The sequence below is a fragment of the Aphelocoma coerulescens genome, chromosome 6 (genome assembly GCF_041296385.1).
Source record: "Aphelocoma coerulescens isolate FSJ_1873_10779 chromosome 6, UR_Acoe_1.0, whole genome shotgun sequence".
In the NCBI taxonomy this organism is placed as follows: Eukaryota; Metazoa; Chordata; class Aves; order Passeriformes; family Corvidae; genus Aphelocoma; species Aphelocoma coerulescens.
In genome coordinates this window covers 21,507,233-21,524,378 of record NC_091020.1, presented here as the reverse complement: position 1 = coordinate 21,524,378, position 17,146 = coordinate 21,507,233, and the positions used below count along the sequence as shown (strand labels likewise).

At 38.7% G+C, this 17,146-nt stretch overlaps 1 protein-coding gene across 1 annotated transcript; it reads right to left on the bottom strand.

Annotated features, from left to right (window-relative positions):
- Positions 1–1,995: 1,995 nt before the first annotated feature.
- Positions 1,996–12,018, bottom strand: ZNF518A (zinc finger protein 518A). The gene is made up of 3 exons (XM_069019728.1): positions 11,929–12,018; positions 10,051–10,169; positions 1,996–7,679 (listed from the first exon to the last, which is right to left on the bottom strand). The coding sequence occupies exon 3, from the start codon at positions 7,558–7,560 to the stop codon at positions 2,905–2,907; it is 4,656 nt and encodes a 1,551-aa protein (XP_068875829.1). The 5' UTR covers positions 7,561–7,679; positions 10,051–10,169; positions 11,929–12,018; the 3' UTR covers positions 1,996–2,904.
- Between the last annotated feature and the right edge of the window lie 5,128 nt (positions 12,019–17,146).

The window sequence follows — 17,146 nt, the reverse complement described above, 5'->3', positions numbered from 1 at the left end:
TTCCTGACGATGTTGCTCCATGAAAGGAGTAAGAACTTGCATTCTCAAAAATCCAAGTGTTCAGACACACAAGTTACAAAACCACATTCCTCCTTCAATCAAAAGCACCAGCAGCAAACAGAGATTATTAGGAAGTGTTGTAAAAAAAAAAAACACCTCACATAACAACAGCTCTATAACAAGATGAATACACATCTTGCCAAGAATACACAATGGGGCCTCTTCAAGGCCTAACACAATTTAGGCCTCTTCAATGCCTAATACAAATACTGTACAAGTGGCTGATCATCCTGTGTTTGCACCTATTTTTGTATGTCCCAAAACACTAGAATCGATTTAAGGTTTCTTATCTTGCTATGTGCACTGTTACAAGCTATTTTAAAATGTTATGGTTGCAAAGCCGAGCACTCAAAATCAACACACTTTAAGTTACCTGTGCAACCCTGACACATAGCTATACCCATTACAATACAAGCATTAAATATATGATCATTGAATAGTTTTCCAAATGGATTTATGCACTTCACTTGGTCCACACAATACTTCAGGGATAAATTATAGCTGTGTACTGAAAGACTGTGGTTTGTAGGATATTTGTAAGATACCTTCCCCCATTTACTGAGAATGCTGAGAAATGCACCAACATTGCAGGAGTCAGCCAGTAAAAAGGTGGCTTCATATAGTTAAAGTAGTTAAACATTTCACTGAAGAACTGAACATACTGTCCCTGCACCTTCTACTGCACCATCTACTGTGACACCAGTCAGATCACTTCAACCAAAATTTCTCCTGATGGTAATTAATTGTGATCTTAATTTCAGTCAAGTCCCACTTGAGATTTTCTGAAACCTAATCTGCAGAAATGCCAAACTGTTAGGACCTCAAACAAAGCATTATGGAAAAGGCCATAAGAATAAAATTATGTATTTAGAACAGTACTTGAGCAACATGCTCTAAATATTAGGACATAATTAAGGGTAGGGGAACAAAATATTAAATCACTACTCAGGAAGGAACAACAATTCTCTGCACTGAATGAGATGGATGTCCATGGAAAAAGTGACACATGACAATGAATTAAGATCGTATAAAGCAACCTTATTTCAACATTTCCTAGCTTTACAACATTCTTTTTTGCAGTACCATTTAATTAATAGGAAATTCACAGGAAAACAAACCAGTTAGAAAAAAATTCCAGTGACAGTTGTCACTCTCATGATTCATCAATATAGAGAAAACCCCCTAATGCTATAGCAGAATTTCCACCTCATTGCCAAGTAATTTTTAATAAAAACTGGTCATCCTTGCTGAAATTGCAGTAAGTAGGTTTAGAAACAAACTTCACATAAATTTTTTCCAAAGAAGACAAAGGCAATGTCCAAAATTCATGGGTTTACAGGACAGCAAACAGTTTTTTCATCAATACTTTGGGAAGCTGGATTAAACCGCCATACTCAGGCAAAAGGTGCCAGCCCCACGCTAAGGGTAATACCACTTAAGACAGAAGCTTCTAGCCTACAGGTTCATTAAGAATCCAGAGGACAAAGTCTCAACACATAATTACTGTGGATAACAAAGACCTTCATCTGTATAGCCTCAGTCCCTACGGTTAAGAGAAGGTCTTTTGTTTACATGCCCTTATATAAAGACTAAAAACTGTGAAGGAGAGTCTGTCTTCATTATCCCTAAAACTGAAAGTAGAAAGCAAGCAGGCTCCTAAGAACACTACTCTGCTGGCTGGTAAAGTAAGGGAAGAGTAACTCAAGCCTTCATTGTGCCAAATCCCTGGTGCCCCAAAAGGCAATGCATCTGAATAAGCAATAGCAGAAAACATTAAGTCATTATGGGGACAAATTACACACAACTGAAATAAAACTATAACGCAATTACAGGCCTGAAATCGTGCTCTGCACCTCACCGTATCCTGACCTTCCTATAGGGTTTGTGGCAGACATAGTAAGACAGAAATATTTTCTATAAATGCTCAAAGTCATGTTCTGTAAACACAAGTTATAGCAAATTTAATAGTGACAAAATCAATACAGATTAGGAATGTTCACCATTCTTAAACACCATATACAATATGAATAGATATACTGTATATTTTCAATCGATTTCAATCTGACTCACCATATTAACACAATCATAACATGTTTTATTAATTTATATGAAAAATACTTCACTAAGAAAGTAGACAAACTGCACAGAAATAGTACAAGTGTCATGTGCATAGCAATATAGCTTAAAGCATTCACATATGGCTTTGTTTAAATGAAACTGTTGGGGGAATGGCCCTATACGGACCCATGGTTACACAGTCAACATAATGTAAACTGCTTCACATCTCTGAGGCACTTGCTAACAATAGTGTTCAATCCCTGAAAAACAAAATCAAGAGCTAATAAGTGAAAATAACAAAAATCCCAGGATAACACCTGTGTGTATTTGTTTGAAAAGATTTTAAAAATTGGTTTAGTAGTGCATGCACAGAACTGAAAAACTGGGGGCAGGGGTGTCGTTTCTGTGCAAGAATTATACCAAGTAACTAAAAAGTATAAAAATATTTACATGTTTAGGGATTTTTAAGTATGTACAGAACAAAAGCCCTGAAGACTCACTCTATAGAATAAAAATATAGCAAATTATAGCAGTAATAAAAAATAATATATACTTTTATGGAATTGTATTTGCAGTTAGTTACAAGTTATTTAAACCACGAAGTTCTTTGATCTTTCCCAAATCTGATGGCAATAGGGAATACACTCTTTTAAAACACAAGCACTTTTCATCATTTTTCAACCTCAGTTACAATACTGACATACAAAACAGAATAACTTGTGTATCCTAATTCAACTAATTTTCTTTTTTTAAACTTTAATGAATGATACTGATTTTCTTCACTGGTCATCGTTCCATTAATGAATTCCAATCTCGAGTAGCCTCCATCAGATGCCTCTGTCCATGTCCTACCCAAGTATCCTGATTGTCAAATATTCTGCCACAAAACCAGCAGCTAAACTTAGCTTTCAAGGTATTATCAGAGGTAGTTTTCACAATCTGGTAATTGTTTTTGCTGGTCTTTTTCAGTGTCAATTTTAAGACAAATCTTTCTTTCACAGGGCTAATGGGTTTTACTGTCCTGTACCTTTTTTGAGAAAAATCATCAGTAGTTACATCCAAAGGATTGCAGAACTCTGGCTTCAGAAGAGCTTCAACAGTTCTTTTTGACAGTAAAACCTTAAGAACATGTCCCTTAAATTTAGCAATGGTTTTCATTACATTTACAACTTCTGGAACATCTGCATCAGGATGATTAAGCACAACAACTGGTTGATTTCTCCGGGGGCATTTTACAAGCTGGTTAGAATTAAAAGGGAGTAATTTCAAAGTCCTTACAGTTTTTTTTGATGCCCTTGATTTGTAAGGGCTACCTGACTCACTAACAATTTCAGCCTGACTCTTTTCCTTACACTTCCTGTGCAACACTACTTTCTTTCTAGGAGGTTCTGGGCAACTAGCCTTCCTTTTACGTTTGAAATTCTTGTTTCTTTGCACACCCACAGTTCCTGAAGTTTTAGACCCAGCTTGTTTTAAACTAGGTTTTACTTTTGCAGTTCTGTTTTGGTTGCTCCATGTGGATTTCTGACAACCAAAGTTATTCCTCTTGTTAGCAGTTATTACTTGCATACTCTCAATAGAACATTTTTGCAACTGTGTCCCTGCAGATTTAGCAGAATACACAGGTTCTACAGGAGGAACACAACATGCTGGATTAGAGCTTGCCAAAGAGGCATTTGCTGGCATTAACCCACCTGGTAAGTTTAAGGCATCATTAAAACTAAGATTAGTTTGTTTCTGTGCTAGTGCAGGAGTAAGGAACTGCAAGTTATCCACCTGTAGTGAGGGCACCAAGTTGCTTACTGACTGAGTGGTATCAGACAGTGTATCTGAAGTAGGAGTCTTTATTTTCAGCAAAAGCTGTTGTTGCATGGCTCCAGTTTTCTTTGGTTGACAATTTTGATGAGCATTATCCTGAAAAAGAATTGGTTTGTGAACTACAGGCTTGTTTGGTGTCATACATTTGAGAAAAACTCCCTGCTGTCCATCAGGTGAAAGTGCATAAACATGTTGTTCCTGTTTAATTTCCTGTTGCTTTACTGACTCCAAAGAACCAAGAACAGCATCCTGGTGCTCTGGTAACACCTTCACAGAAGAAGTTGCTTTCACAGATAACTCTGACGAGCTTGGAATTGAAAGAGGTGCTTTGAATAGCATACTATTCAACGAGTCATTTACTGTACTACATACTTCCCCATTACAGGAACTTCTTTTACTTCCAAAACTGTCATTTTCCCCCTTCACTTCTGAAGTTGATATGGTTTTTTTCCCAAATTCTCTGGATGCAATTCCCCCTAAAACCTGAGAACAATCATTAGCGGTATTTGTAACTGCTCCAACTTCCCCACTAAAAGTCAGAACCATTCCAGGTCCTTTATTTGAAACAAAAGATGCAGGTACACCTTTAGTCACATGCCCATCTGATGAACTGGTTGATGGAAGAGATTTTCCTGAAACCACCTGCTGTCTAGACCGGTTAGAAAGGTGGAAAGGAACAAAAAATCGTGATGGAAGGGACTGAACAAAAAGGGCTTTCTTCTGTTCCTGAAGAACAGGCAAAACTGGTGAAAAGCTGCTAGGATTTTGAGCTGCAGACAGTACTTCATCTTTTACTAACTGCTGTGTAAACTCATCTGTTTGAGTTTTTAGCAACGTACCAACACCTGGAGTTCTTGATAATTTGTCCACATCCTGTGAATCAAATGATGTTTTGGGTGTCTGTCTTTCTCTCCCACAACATGTACCTTCATTTGTGCTACATCTTGTATTCAACTCTCTCTTATATAAATTGAAGTCTACATTAGAAGGAGGCCTCTGAAAACCACACGCAGTTGCAGAGCTTTTTAAATGCACACAGGCTGCATTCCTGGTCTCAGGACCAGAAAGCAGATTATCAGAATGAAGTTTTACACAGTTATTCGTCTTGCTGTAGGACTCTTGCTGAGAAGTTGTTTCTACTTTTAACACATCTTGCAGTAACTGGTTTATCTCAGGCGACAAATAATTAGCTGCCTGTTCACTTTGCAATGAGAAAACAGATGTGATTTTAGGCATTAAAAAAGAGTTAACACAATCAGAGGCATTTTCCTGGAATTTCTCAGCTACGTTCTGAAAGCCTTGATCTATGTAAGTGTCCAAATACTGCTGGCCATTAAGCTTGTCCTCTGTAGAACACTTGCTGTCAACACCACATTTAGATTGGCTTTTAAAAGACACAGAGTTATTCTTAGTGTTTATGTGTTCATAAGTTTTATTAATATTTGATTGGGCTGACACAATTTTCTCTGCTTTTAAGCCTTTCATCGATTCTGAATATGAAGATGCAGATTCATTTCTACTGTTTTGAAAAGAACCTGTTTTGCTAAATTCTTTGTATTTGTCATCTGTTGATGTCCAAATGCTACATGGATTATCCAAAGAGTCCATTTTGGAATAGTTGTGAAAAGACAACAACCCTTCATTAGATGCATCCGCCGAAGTTGAATAATAGAGATTATTAGCTCCATTACTATTATTCAGGCCACCATTTTGCATTTTCAGTTCAGGAAAGAAGGGCATTTTCATAGGGTCATAATGAACAGTATTTGTAATAGCGGTTGGTAATACCTGAGGACGACTTGAAGGACTAAAGCTGCCCCGTGAGATACTACTTTGAGTTCCAACTTTTGTTACCTCTTCATGTGGAGGTACAGTTGAGTCCAGTTTCTCTGGCAAGTAATTTGGACTTCTTCCTACAGCTATATTAGAAGGTGCTGCAGTTTCAGAAACACTCCTCCCATACAATATGGAGTTATTTTGTTTTTCCACTTTTGTTTTTCCTGAATGACGAGCAGGACAAGAAAACGGAGGGGAGGTTAATGGATGAACATAATTGTTCTTTAACGTTGACTGATCAGTTACATGTGGTATAGCACCTGAAGAAAAGCCACAGGAATCAGCAGTCTGTAGCAAAGGAGTTGTAGAACCATCTTTAACAGGATCAAGTTTCTGACCCAACAAATATTCATTTTGCTTACTTGTAGGTAGTAATTTTATAACAATATGTTGTTTTCCATCTACCATTTTAAAGCCCATAAATTTAGCACTGTAATTTGCTGGAACAGATATTTTATTGTTTTTAACCATCAATACTGTTGGCCCATGAACGGCATTTTTCAATAATCCCAGGCCATAACTTGTTCCATCATCTGCCTTATTGTATTGTGCAGTAGTAGCAGAGAGCATTCCACCCATGAAATGACGCTTTTCTGTGTATTTAATTTGATCATTCTCTTCATTTGCTTCCACATCTCTCATACGCTGGTTCAGCTCCTCAGCATTTGTCTGAATTTTATTTACACTTCTTAGCACTTGTGTATTTTCTTCTCCGGCACTGTCACTTCCACTGTTTATTTTCTTCCATCTCCAGAGTGCTTTTTTTGATGCTCCCATTTTATACCTTCTTAACACAAGCTTCAGTCCTGCTGGAGTCTTTACTATTCTTTTTTCGTATTTATCCTTTTCCAGTTTTTCTTTTGCAATTAAGTGGTCTCTGTGTAAACCTATGATGTGTTTTAAAAGATAATCTTTCCGTGATGTGCTGTAACTGCAATAAGGACAACCAAAAGAAAACATATTGGTATGAACAAGAAGATGATTTTGGAGCTCCTCTTCTGTAAAGTTTTCTTGATGGCATTTTCCACATTTATAGGCAATCTCTTTATGTTTGTGAATGTGCTGAACAAATGTACCCACATCATGGGTAGAAAACCCACACTTTTCACACTGGAAGCATCCATTTACACAGTGCTTTGATATGAAGTGTTTTGTCAAAGCCAACAAAGTGTATATCTGTTCATCATTACAGAGCTCACATTTTACTAAAGTGCCACGATGGATGTGTCTGTGCTGTTTAAGTGACTGAAAGTCATTAGCTGAGAAGCTGCACATCTCACAAGGATACAAAGGCAACTCACCATAGTGTAACAGCTGAAAATGTTTCTGTAGGTCATTTGGGCTGTATCTAATGTTATCCTTACACTTTGTACAAGTGAAATTCAGTATCTTTGCTGCAGTTTTCAACCCTTCTTCAAATTGCACTTCTGGTATAATTTGCAAGTGGCTTCCCTCTGAACAATTGGCATTGCTTCCGCTTATCTTCTCTAGACTTAAGGACTTCCTTGCAGTTTGCTGCTTACACTGAAAGAGTTTTCTGAACCTATCAACTTCATGTTTCATTAATACTTCATTTGGAATGTTCACCTTGGGCAATTCAATTTTCACATTTTTTAGTCCACAAGTGGGATTGACATCTAAAATTGCTGGTTGAATTGTCATACTTAAAGGAGCACTCACCAGTTCTTTTTTCAAAGTAATGTCTGTAGAAAAATTCTTCATAGCATTGTGTCTTAAGAAACTGATTTGCTTTTTACCACAAAAAAAGTGTTCCTGTTCAGATGACATGATTTTAGGTTTTGCTTTTCTTTACGTGAATTCTTGCGATTTAGTCTTACTTCCAGCAGCAAATGAGACAACTGCACCGAGTTATTCTCAAAGCTCTACAACTTCCCCATTTCAGTCTCCTGAAATTAAAAAACAAAACAAAGCAAATACTACTTTTAAAACGAATGCAATTAGAACAGTTATTACAATTCATTAACAAATATATACCAATCTTTGAAGTTATTAATTTTTATGACAGCACTCGAGGGGGAAAAGTAAAAGGAGGAGGCCAAAAAAAAGCTATTACACTGTACCTTTGTTTGCTTGCTTGCTTGTGTTGGGGGTGTTTGCTGGTTTGTTGTTTGGGCTTTTTTCAAAAAAAAATATAAAACTTGAAAAGTAAGTTTTAAAGAACAACATCTACTGAAAGATACATGTCATCAAATTTTGGGTTTCTCTCACCCTGTGAGCATAAGAAATCCCAAGACCTACTTTTTTTAAATGAAGCCAGTGTTTATTACTCATTTGAGATTTCAAGCAAATAAAAACACTCCTTTGTGACATGGGTCACTAACTGAACCTAAGTGAAGTACTAGAAACAAGTCCAAATCTGCAGGATTTGATGCTTTTATTACTCAAGTCTGCTACTCTACTAGTAACCATTGTGCTCAAAAAGGAAAGAAAGTAAAATCAGAATGTGACAAAAGATCTACTTTACTAAAGGAGACATGACCTTTACCAACACCAAAAAACCAATGACACTGACCTACAATGGATTTTTCACATGCCTACCTTTAGTACCACACGAGTCTGAAGTAGTCAACCGACAAAAGTTCTCAGGTTTCTCATTGCATGTTCCTGGGTACATGTTAATATTTTCAGGGCATGACTGACAACAGTACTCCTCTATGGATTAAAAGGCTCAAATAGTTATGGTCAGCATCACTGTCTCGCTACAGACTTCATGTCAGTGTTTCCATAACAGGCTGCACCAACAATTTATAGCAGCTCAAGTCTATGTTTGAACAACACTCCTGCACAGAATGTCGACACAGAAATCAGCAGAATTGAAACAGCAGCAAAATTAACACTTTTCAGAAAAAGCAACTTTTCAGAATAGAAAAGAAGAACTGTTTCTTCACTAGTATAACACTTTTTACTACAAACTTTTTCCACAGAAGTCACAAAGTCACTTTCGTCTTTCCTAACAAAAGTTAGTAAATTGTTAGTTGAAATTTGATCAGTGATTCTCTCTCCCCTACTCTCGTGCTCACCCTGAAGCAACACAGACTTGGAACTCATGAGATCATCTTATTTATTCACATTCAAACTGAAAGAACGATCACATCCTCTCCCTCACTGTGACTAAGCGCAAGGGCTGCTTCTAGAACCCCAAGCCATCATAAGCATTAGCCCTAAGGTCTTTCAAGTATTTTCCCACAGTCCTGGGAGAAGGAAGTATCTAGCATTAGACATGCAAATACCTGACAAAGAAAATGGAGACTGAAAAATTTTCAAGTTCATGTTCTTGTATCGTGTAGCAAGAAAAGTAAAACACTTTTTAAGCACATGCTTTAGTGCATTCCTTTGGAGAAGATATTAGCACTTCTGCACAATTCTTGAAAATAATAAACACAACAGACTTCAACACCATACACAGACTCTTATATCAAGTAAATTCACTGAACTGTGTCCTCCAGATATGAGAAGAGACTGCAAGACTTCAACTATACATCTGACACTCAAAAAAAAACCCCAAAACAACAAAGCACAGAGACATACACTCCCTCCTTGGAGTCTCTCCAAATGGAAACACTTTGGGTACAGGATTTTTATTTTTCTTTTAATTCAATGACACATTCCCCATCTTCCACATGGAAGATTAATAGGTGGCATATTACCCTACTTTGAGCCTGGAGAAGAGAACAACTCATGTGCATTTGCACTCCATTTCCACTGAAAGAGTACTGCATTAAAATGCATTCTCTTGCCAGTGGTATATCCCTTATTTGAATAGAAGCAAGCTGAACTTCCACATAAAGAATAAGTAACTAAAAATGACCTAGATTTGTTTGCTTGAACAACTTTTTTAATACACAGATGCAACACAAAGATTACAGGTTGCATGATGCAATACACCATCGTGATGGTAGCTTCCCATCCTTCAGATTAAAATGTTACACTGTCAGACACTGAAACCTGAAGAATGTTTACAGTTAAAACTATAGAAATCAGAAGTGGATAAAGCGCTGCAGAGAACAAGGCCCAGGCTCTCAATACCAGGCCAGTGCGGTCCTCAACTGGGCAACATTTACATTTGGCAAAGAGTCCCGATCTAAGATCTCGTTTAATTAATTAACCTAATAAATTACAACTTAATTTTGTTATTTCTGGGTAGCAACTATCAACAAGCACCTGCAGCATGACAAATAAAAATATTTATTCAAAACAACCATTAAAAAAAATCCACAGGAATCTTTAAATGTATATTTTCAAAGAAGTCTGACTTACGTGCTAAAAAAATACTTGACTTCAATTCTTCAGCATCTGGGTTTTTTCCACACACACAGAAGAGGTAAGTATGCAAGACTCAGAAAAGGCCACAGTCAGGAGGAATACTAAAAAAAGTTCTGGAAACAAAAGGAAAAGTATTTTAAATAGTGTAAATATAAGCATAACTGAAAGAATAAGCTGAAAAGCACAAATCCCTCACAAATTCACACTATGTGGATTTTTAATACATTGAAGACAAAAATATGAACTATCTTCTCTCCCAAAGAATGCAATATAAATATCATATATATACACAATATAACAACGCCTATTTTACCTTTGCTTTGCCACTACATCTCAAGCATTCATAACTGGGAAGCACAAACACATTAACTTAAAAACAGCATAGAAAAGATTGACTGGTATGTCTGTCCATCCAATTTTAACTTGAACTCAAAAGGCACTTATCTTTTCTTAAGTAAAAATTTAAATGGCAAAGGCCTAATTATAAGTTTCTAGAAAGTTCTGCAAAAGCCTTGAAAGGAGGCAGAATATTACATTCACAGTATCTGAAACAAGTAAGTAGATTTAAATGCAGATATAGTGAGTACAAACATTGAAAATACGTAAGCACGTGCCACAGTTAACTCTCATTCAAAAAACCCCCAAACCACTAAGAACAAGAGTAAGTAACCACTTGAGGCTCTCAGCCACAATTTTCTTCCCCCAAAAACGCTGCAATATGTCCATATTTTGTTTAAAGAAAGTACAGAGAGAAAGTTTTAGCCATATATTTTGATCCAGTGAGAAATTACAGATAGGAGTTAGACACTGCTAAATTAGGTAGCTTTTACAGTTTTGCCATTTAGAACTAAATTCAAAACAGGTATCCCGGCAAGCAGTATTTTCAAAATCTCTGAAAAAATTTAGACTTATTCAAATTTTACTAAATAAATAAAATTATACTGAAGTACATCCCGTGACTAGTCCCATTCTACATGCCTGCAAATTTAGAGTGGTTCCAAGACCTGGACACATGCAGGAACTTCCAGAACTAGATCTTAAGAAACCCATAGAGCTGGAGCAGTCAGATACAACCTGACCAGCACAACGGTGCTTTTGTAAAAATAAATGAAAATAAACCACCGACGCACTCTCAGAGCTCACACACATGGACAGCCCATGCCACAGGGCGAACCTGCCATTTACGAACACAACAGCTAAACGCGGCGCCGACACGCGACCAGCGCCAGCCCACATGCGGGCTGACTCTGCCTCCGCCCGCCCGGGGCTGCCGGGGGAGCAGCGGGGCCGCGGACGCTGCCGGGGCTGGCTGGGAGCCGGGCAGGGGCTGCGGAGACCGATAAGCGCCGGGACAAAGCGCGGGCCAGCGGACGACGGAGCCCCCGAGCTGCCACCGCCTCAAGGTTGCGCCACGGGTTCCGCAGACACAGCAGCGGGCGCTGCTCAACATCGGGGTAGGGGCGAGCCAGGCGCGTCCCGCCCCGGCTCCTCCTCGGGAGCCCCGCGGCAGCGCCGTCCCCGCCCGCCGGAGGCGCCCGCACGGCCCCGGGGCGGCCGCGACTCTCGGCGCGCAGCCCGGCGGAGGGATACGGTCCCACGACCGCTCCGGCAGCGGTACACGAGGCCATTTTTGCCCGGTCCCGCCGCCCCGGGCGCGCCCCGCGGGCCCCCCCGACCCCAGCCCCGGCTACCCCGCGAACCTCGCGGGGCCGCCGGGCGCGAACTATTTAATGTCTCACCCTCGCCACGGAGCACCGCCGCAGCCGCTCGCGCTCTCTACCCGCTCCGCTCCGCTGCGAGCCGCGCCGGGCTGTCCCTCCCGCTCCACGCGGAGCCCTCCCGCTGCCCGCCCAACGCCCTCCGCGAAGTTACCTCGGGTACCGCCACCGCCCGGCGAGGTGCTGCCGGCCGCCATCACAGTTTCCATCCGGGGACTGCCGGGTGCGAGCCCGGCCGAGGGGCGGCCGCGGCGGAGGGATACGCGTTCACCTGAGGGATGGGTGGACGGCGGCCGACGAGGCTCAAGGCGCGCGGGGTGGGGGTGTTGCGGAGCGGCACCGGCGGGCTCACGTGCCTTCGTCCTTCTCGTCCTCGTTCCCGTCCGCTGTCTCCTCCTCTGTCTGGAGGTAGGCACATGGCACGGCCATGGGAACGGCCAGGCAGCTCCACCCGCTGTTACCTTCAGTGGCACGCAAGGGCGTGTTTGGGCCAATGGCCGCCAATGGCACTGGGCATGGAGAGCTGCTGCCCCTCACAAAAGGCTCACAAGCAAAGGCCTGGCCCGGGCTGTTTGTGGCGCACTCCAGACATGGGTTCGCTCACCTGCATAGACAGCAATAGACACAATATACTGTGGATACAATATGGTGCTAGCAATAATTTTTCTTGCTTTTTTTCAGTCCCTTGAGATATTTTTCTCTCTCATGGAAGATATTAGTAGAGTTATATAATCTATGAACACCTGCGACCTTTCAAAGCTTTGTTTATAGTACAGTAGAAAAATATTTTGACAAATGGATGTTTTAGGATTTTAGCCAGTCACCCCAAAGGGTGGCTGATCCTTTGACCAATGAAGAAAAAAGTCTATAAAAGAGTTGTAAAATAATTAAATTAATGAATCTTGCTGCACAATTCCTGCCTGTTGGATCTCTCTTTTTGTCCCTACCACTGCAGGATACCGCAATAAGGTCTGTCTGTAGAAGATGTCAGCAGTTAAAGCATCTAGGACAATATATGTGCGTTAGATCAATTAATTTGTTTTAATATGCTCAAAATAACACAAAAATCAAAGCTGATAATCACTGCAAAGTGCTTGTCTTGTTAGAGACACATTATCATTTCTGCTTCGGAGTGGCATAAACAGTGCTTGTTGGTAGGAGCGTGCTCTTCATGTTTGTGCTGAGTTTAATGCACATGGAAGACCACCCGGAATAAGTTCACCAAGGAGTATGAAGGCATGTGAGAAGTATGAGATTCTGCTGCACCATGGCCAGACAAGGGCGAAGGCCCATGACAGAAATAGACTGTAAAGATGAATTGTGAATGAAGAGGTCATTGAAAAGGAAATCCTCTCTCCACTTAGGAAACAGTGATCAAAAATCAAAAGCAAAGAGGAGAAAGCTTGAGATTTTTTCATTGTGAAACCTATCTAATGAACAATTTAGCCAAGCAATTCAGCTGAACTTTTCTCCACAAAACTTGTGACATATTACTAGTTGCAACGAAGTGTAATAAGTGCAATATTTACTCATGACTAAATATGAGAACCAGGAGTGCTGATGTCTTTGAGCGTGCATGTGTATACTAAGAGTACTTTAAACATGAACGTATCTTTAATTTCTTGTTTCAACTGATGTCATTTATTACCCTTGTGTCCTAGACTGTAAACGAAAATTAATAGAAGCCATTTTGGGGTGGGTTACTTGGCACTAAAGAATATCTTCAAGGAAAGAATTATATCATTGATGGTTCTACTATACCCAAATGGATCAATCTGTGCCAAAAGCCAGCAGAGAAATATATTCTTCTGGTTTCTAATTCATTACATTTTTCTAAGTAGAAAGGGGGGATGGTATGTACATATCCATAGGGTTTCAGAGAATCTGAAAACTTAACTACAACTGGAGAAAAAGAAAGGAAAACAGCATAGTTCTGTCTGAAACCCTAAAGTCAGAAAGGATAACAGAAAAGAATGATCCATGAAAATTATCAGTCTAACGAGCAGCTACAGTATCGAATTTGTGTTAGAATGCCAGTATTCCTAATGCAAAATTAAAATATACATCATCAGCTATTAAGCCCAAAAAATTTACATGTAAGATGGGAATAAATATTTTATGTGTATTTTATTACTTTGTAATTCAAATTTAGAACACATATGAGTGCCAAGCACAAGACAGAAAAAAACCTGTGTGTAATAACACCAACAGGAAATAAGACAGGAAGAAGAAAGGCTGATGCCTTTCTTATCATATTCATTGAGATTCTTCATTGCTCAAGGAATCAAAAAAGATGTAATCAAAAAAGATTACATCAAAACACACCACTTAACAATAAATTTCTACTGGGATTAAGATCTTGTAGGAATATATGGGAGGAAAAAGGTAGCAATCCAATAAAAAACTACAGCAATGGGCAACCCCACCAAAAACATTGACATTGTATAGTAGTTTCTCCCAAAATTAATGAAAGAGCCCATTATTCACCAGAGTAAGTATCCACAAAAATGCTCCCAAAAATTTCTCAGTAATAGCAATAGTCTACAACTTCCCATGTGCAGGAATAACAGGAACCCCTTATAAACTACAACGTGAGAGGCTGCCTTACTACTGAAGGAAGGACCAAAGGAGGCAAAAAAAAAGCCTTTTTACCATGCTCAGAGTATGAAGTACACTGAAAGCCATCAAGGAAATCCAAGGAGGACCAAAGCCTTCTCAAGTGGTCCAGGAATTATCCTGATGTTGGCAGCTGAACCTCATGTGGCATGAATTGTGACATGAGCAAACTCACATATTTTCAAGTACTTTTATCCCTAGAACATGATTTCTGTTAAATTTCCAAATTCTTCAAAGCAAGGACTGAATCCATGTAATATTCTAGTCCTTCACTCTTTTTCGGGAGCTAAATTGAATTTGGTCCACTTTTCTTTGGGACATCCTGCAAAAATGATGTTCAATCACAAGACAGTCTGTGTTCTGTAAAACACAATATCCCACAACAGTTTTTACTTTTCACCAAAAAAAAATTGCTCTGACATCTGCAGTTAGTTTTGGGTTTGGTGGGTTTTGGGTTTGGTGGGGTTTTTTTTGCTGAGCATTGGCTATTGTGTCCAAAAAAATATGTAAGCTGTGTAGTATTCTGGAAGCTTTAAGGGAATTTTTACTGTCCCAGTGTGCATTACATCACATTATTCTGTGCATCTGAACTAGAAACAATGGCAGGGCTTCACACTACATGTCTCATTAGCATTAGTCTGCTATGAACTGGTAGGGCAATTAGGTGCAAATAAGTAGATTTTATAATGTAATTTTTTTAATTGTTGCTATTAGTTCTATATTTATGATGTTTTAAAATTGAGAATTTAATGCTTTCCTCTGTATATGCCTGTTTCATAAACAACAGGAGTACTACATCCCTGGTTTCCTTTAGATATCAAATTTATTTGTGGGTAGCAGGATGTATTGGAACAATTTATTTCATAATCTGTTCCATATTTGAGTTACAAAAAAGTGGGAATACCTGGCTTAAAGTGAAAACATAGTTTCAGTTAGATTTTCACATTTGTGATTATTCAGCGTGTTGGTGTTTGCGATAGCCAAATCTCAAAAGGTTTTTTGATCTATGGCAACTTTTAGTCTTGGTTCTCTCACATTTTTTGTTCAATCAAACATGAATTTCAACTAATAAAATTTACAAAATACTATACAATAAATCAAGATATTCATGTATTCCATGCTTTTGTTTAGTGTTTCTATGACATTGTTCTGTAAAGACATAAGAGTTAATAGTAAATAGCTCTTTCATTTAACTCATAAATCCTGTAAAAATTGGTGTCCCATATGCCTTCTACTCTTTCACTTAAAACATCACTTTTAAGTAAAAAATTACATCTCAGACATAATCATGCAGCCATCTCATTCTTTATTGCACTAAAACTCCTAGCTGTGATCATACTGACTCTGCTACTGTTCGTTTTGTTCTATAATCTTTTCTGCTGACACTTCTGAGACAATTTGACAGTCTTTCGCACATATTTCATAAAGAAGAGTGTTAATGCAGAAACCTCCACAAGTCTGTTCTCACAGATGCAAATTCATTTTGTTTTTTCTCCAGTGGTTTGAAATTCTGAGTGCTCATCTATTGGCTGTACAGGTTTTCTGGAAGAGTTCCTGTTTCTGATAGTTTTTCTTATGATGTGGGCTAAATCATTCCATAATTATAGCAGATGAAATTCTGAATCACTTTGTGGCTTTTAGTGACAGTAAATAAAACTTAATCTCATGCATTTTTCTATTTCATCATTTAATAAATATATTAAATATATACTTTATAAAATATAATTAATTGATACTTCTTTCCTGACTTGTATGTAATGAGATTATAAACCACATTCTTATGTACTGCTTGGCAGCTACAGCTGCTACTCAGTATCGTCAGAACAGCTGCAATGATTATCTATTTCTCCAGAAGACAGCAAGTTCTGAATATGTCCATGAAAAGTGTATAAAAAAATATGCCTGTCTTCATGGTACAACTCAGAGAGCAATTTCACAGGTAGTAGAGGCTGGAAATTCATGGAGGAAGGAACCTGGGGCTAAACATACTCAGATGTAGGAAAATTATGTTTAGGAAATGACAGGTTATATTTAGGCTTGTAGCCAAACTACCCAGAAGCAGAGTCTTTCAATGATAAGCAAGAAATAATTCTATTTCTTTTTAAGAATATCAGGTTCACAGGATTTAGAAAATATTGTTTGTGATAGTAACAATTAAGTCTGAGTCAAGAGTAATCTTACTGCTAGGTGGTCGTTTCAAATTCTTGTAATGTCTGTAAACAGAAAGTGTAATCTTACAGGTAAACAACCCAGTACAAATGGAGGGTTCAAAGAAAATACATCCATTCTTTTCTGTTCCATGCCACTTCACTCTTTAAAGGTGCTAACTTGACTTTCTGTATTAAACATTTTACTGATGAATTCTTACATAAAAGCCTTTTGGTGGGGCCTTTGAGTTCATTCTTCAAGTCTAGTATTTTGCACTGATCTGCTTACAAAAATCTCCAAACTGTGCTTGTCGCTAGAATAAATAATACATTGGCTAGACAGAGCTCATTTCTTTCACAAAGTACAGTGTACTTCAAACAATGCTCATATGAGTGAGCTGTAGGGCTGTAAGAGAAGCTTCATAATTCTAAGATGAAACATCAGTACACCGTGAAAATAAGAACACTACATTATTGGTTTTGACAATGAAGTATCTAGCAATGCATGGTTGCCTGTATGTCACTGTCAGTGACATATGTCACTGTAATTTTGACTCTGTATTTCTTATGATAAATAGCCTACTTTTGTTTAGGTCAAAACAGCAGGAA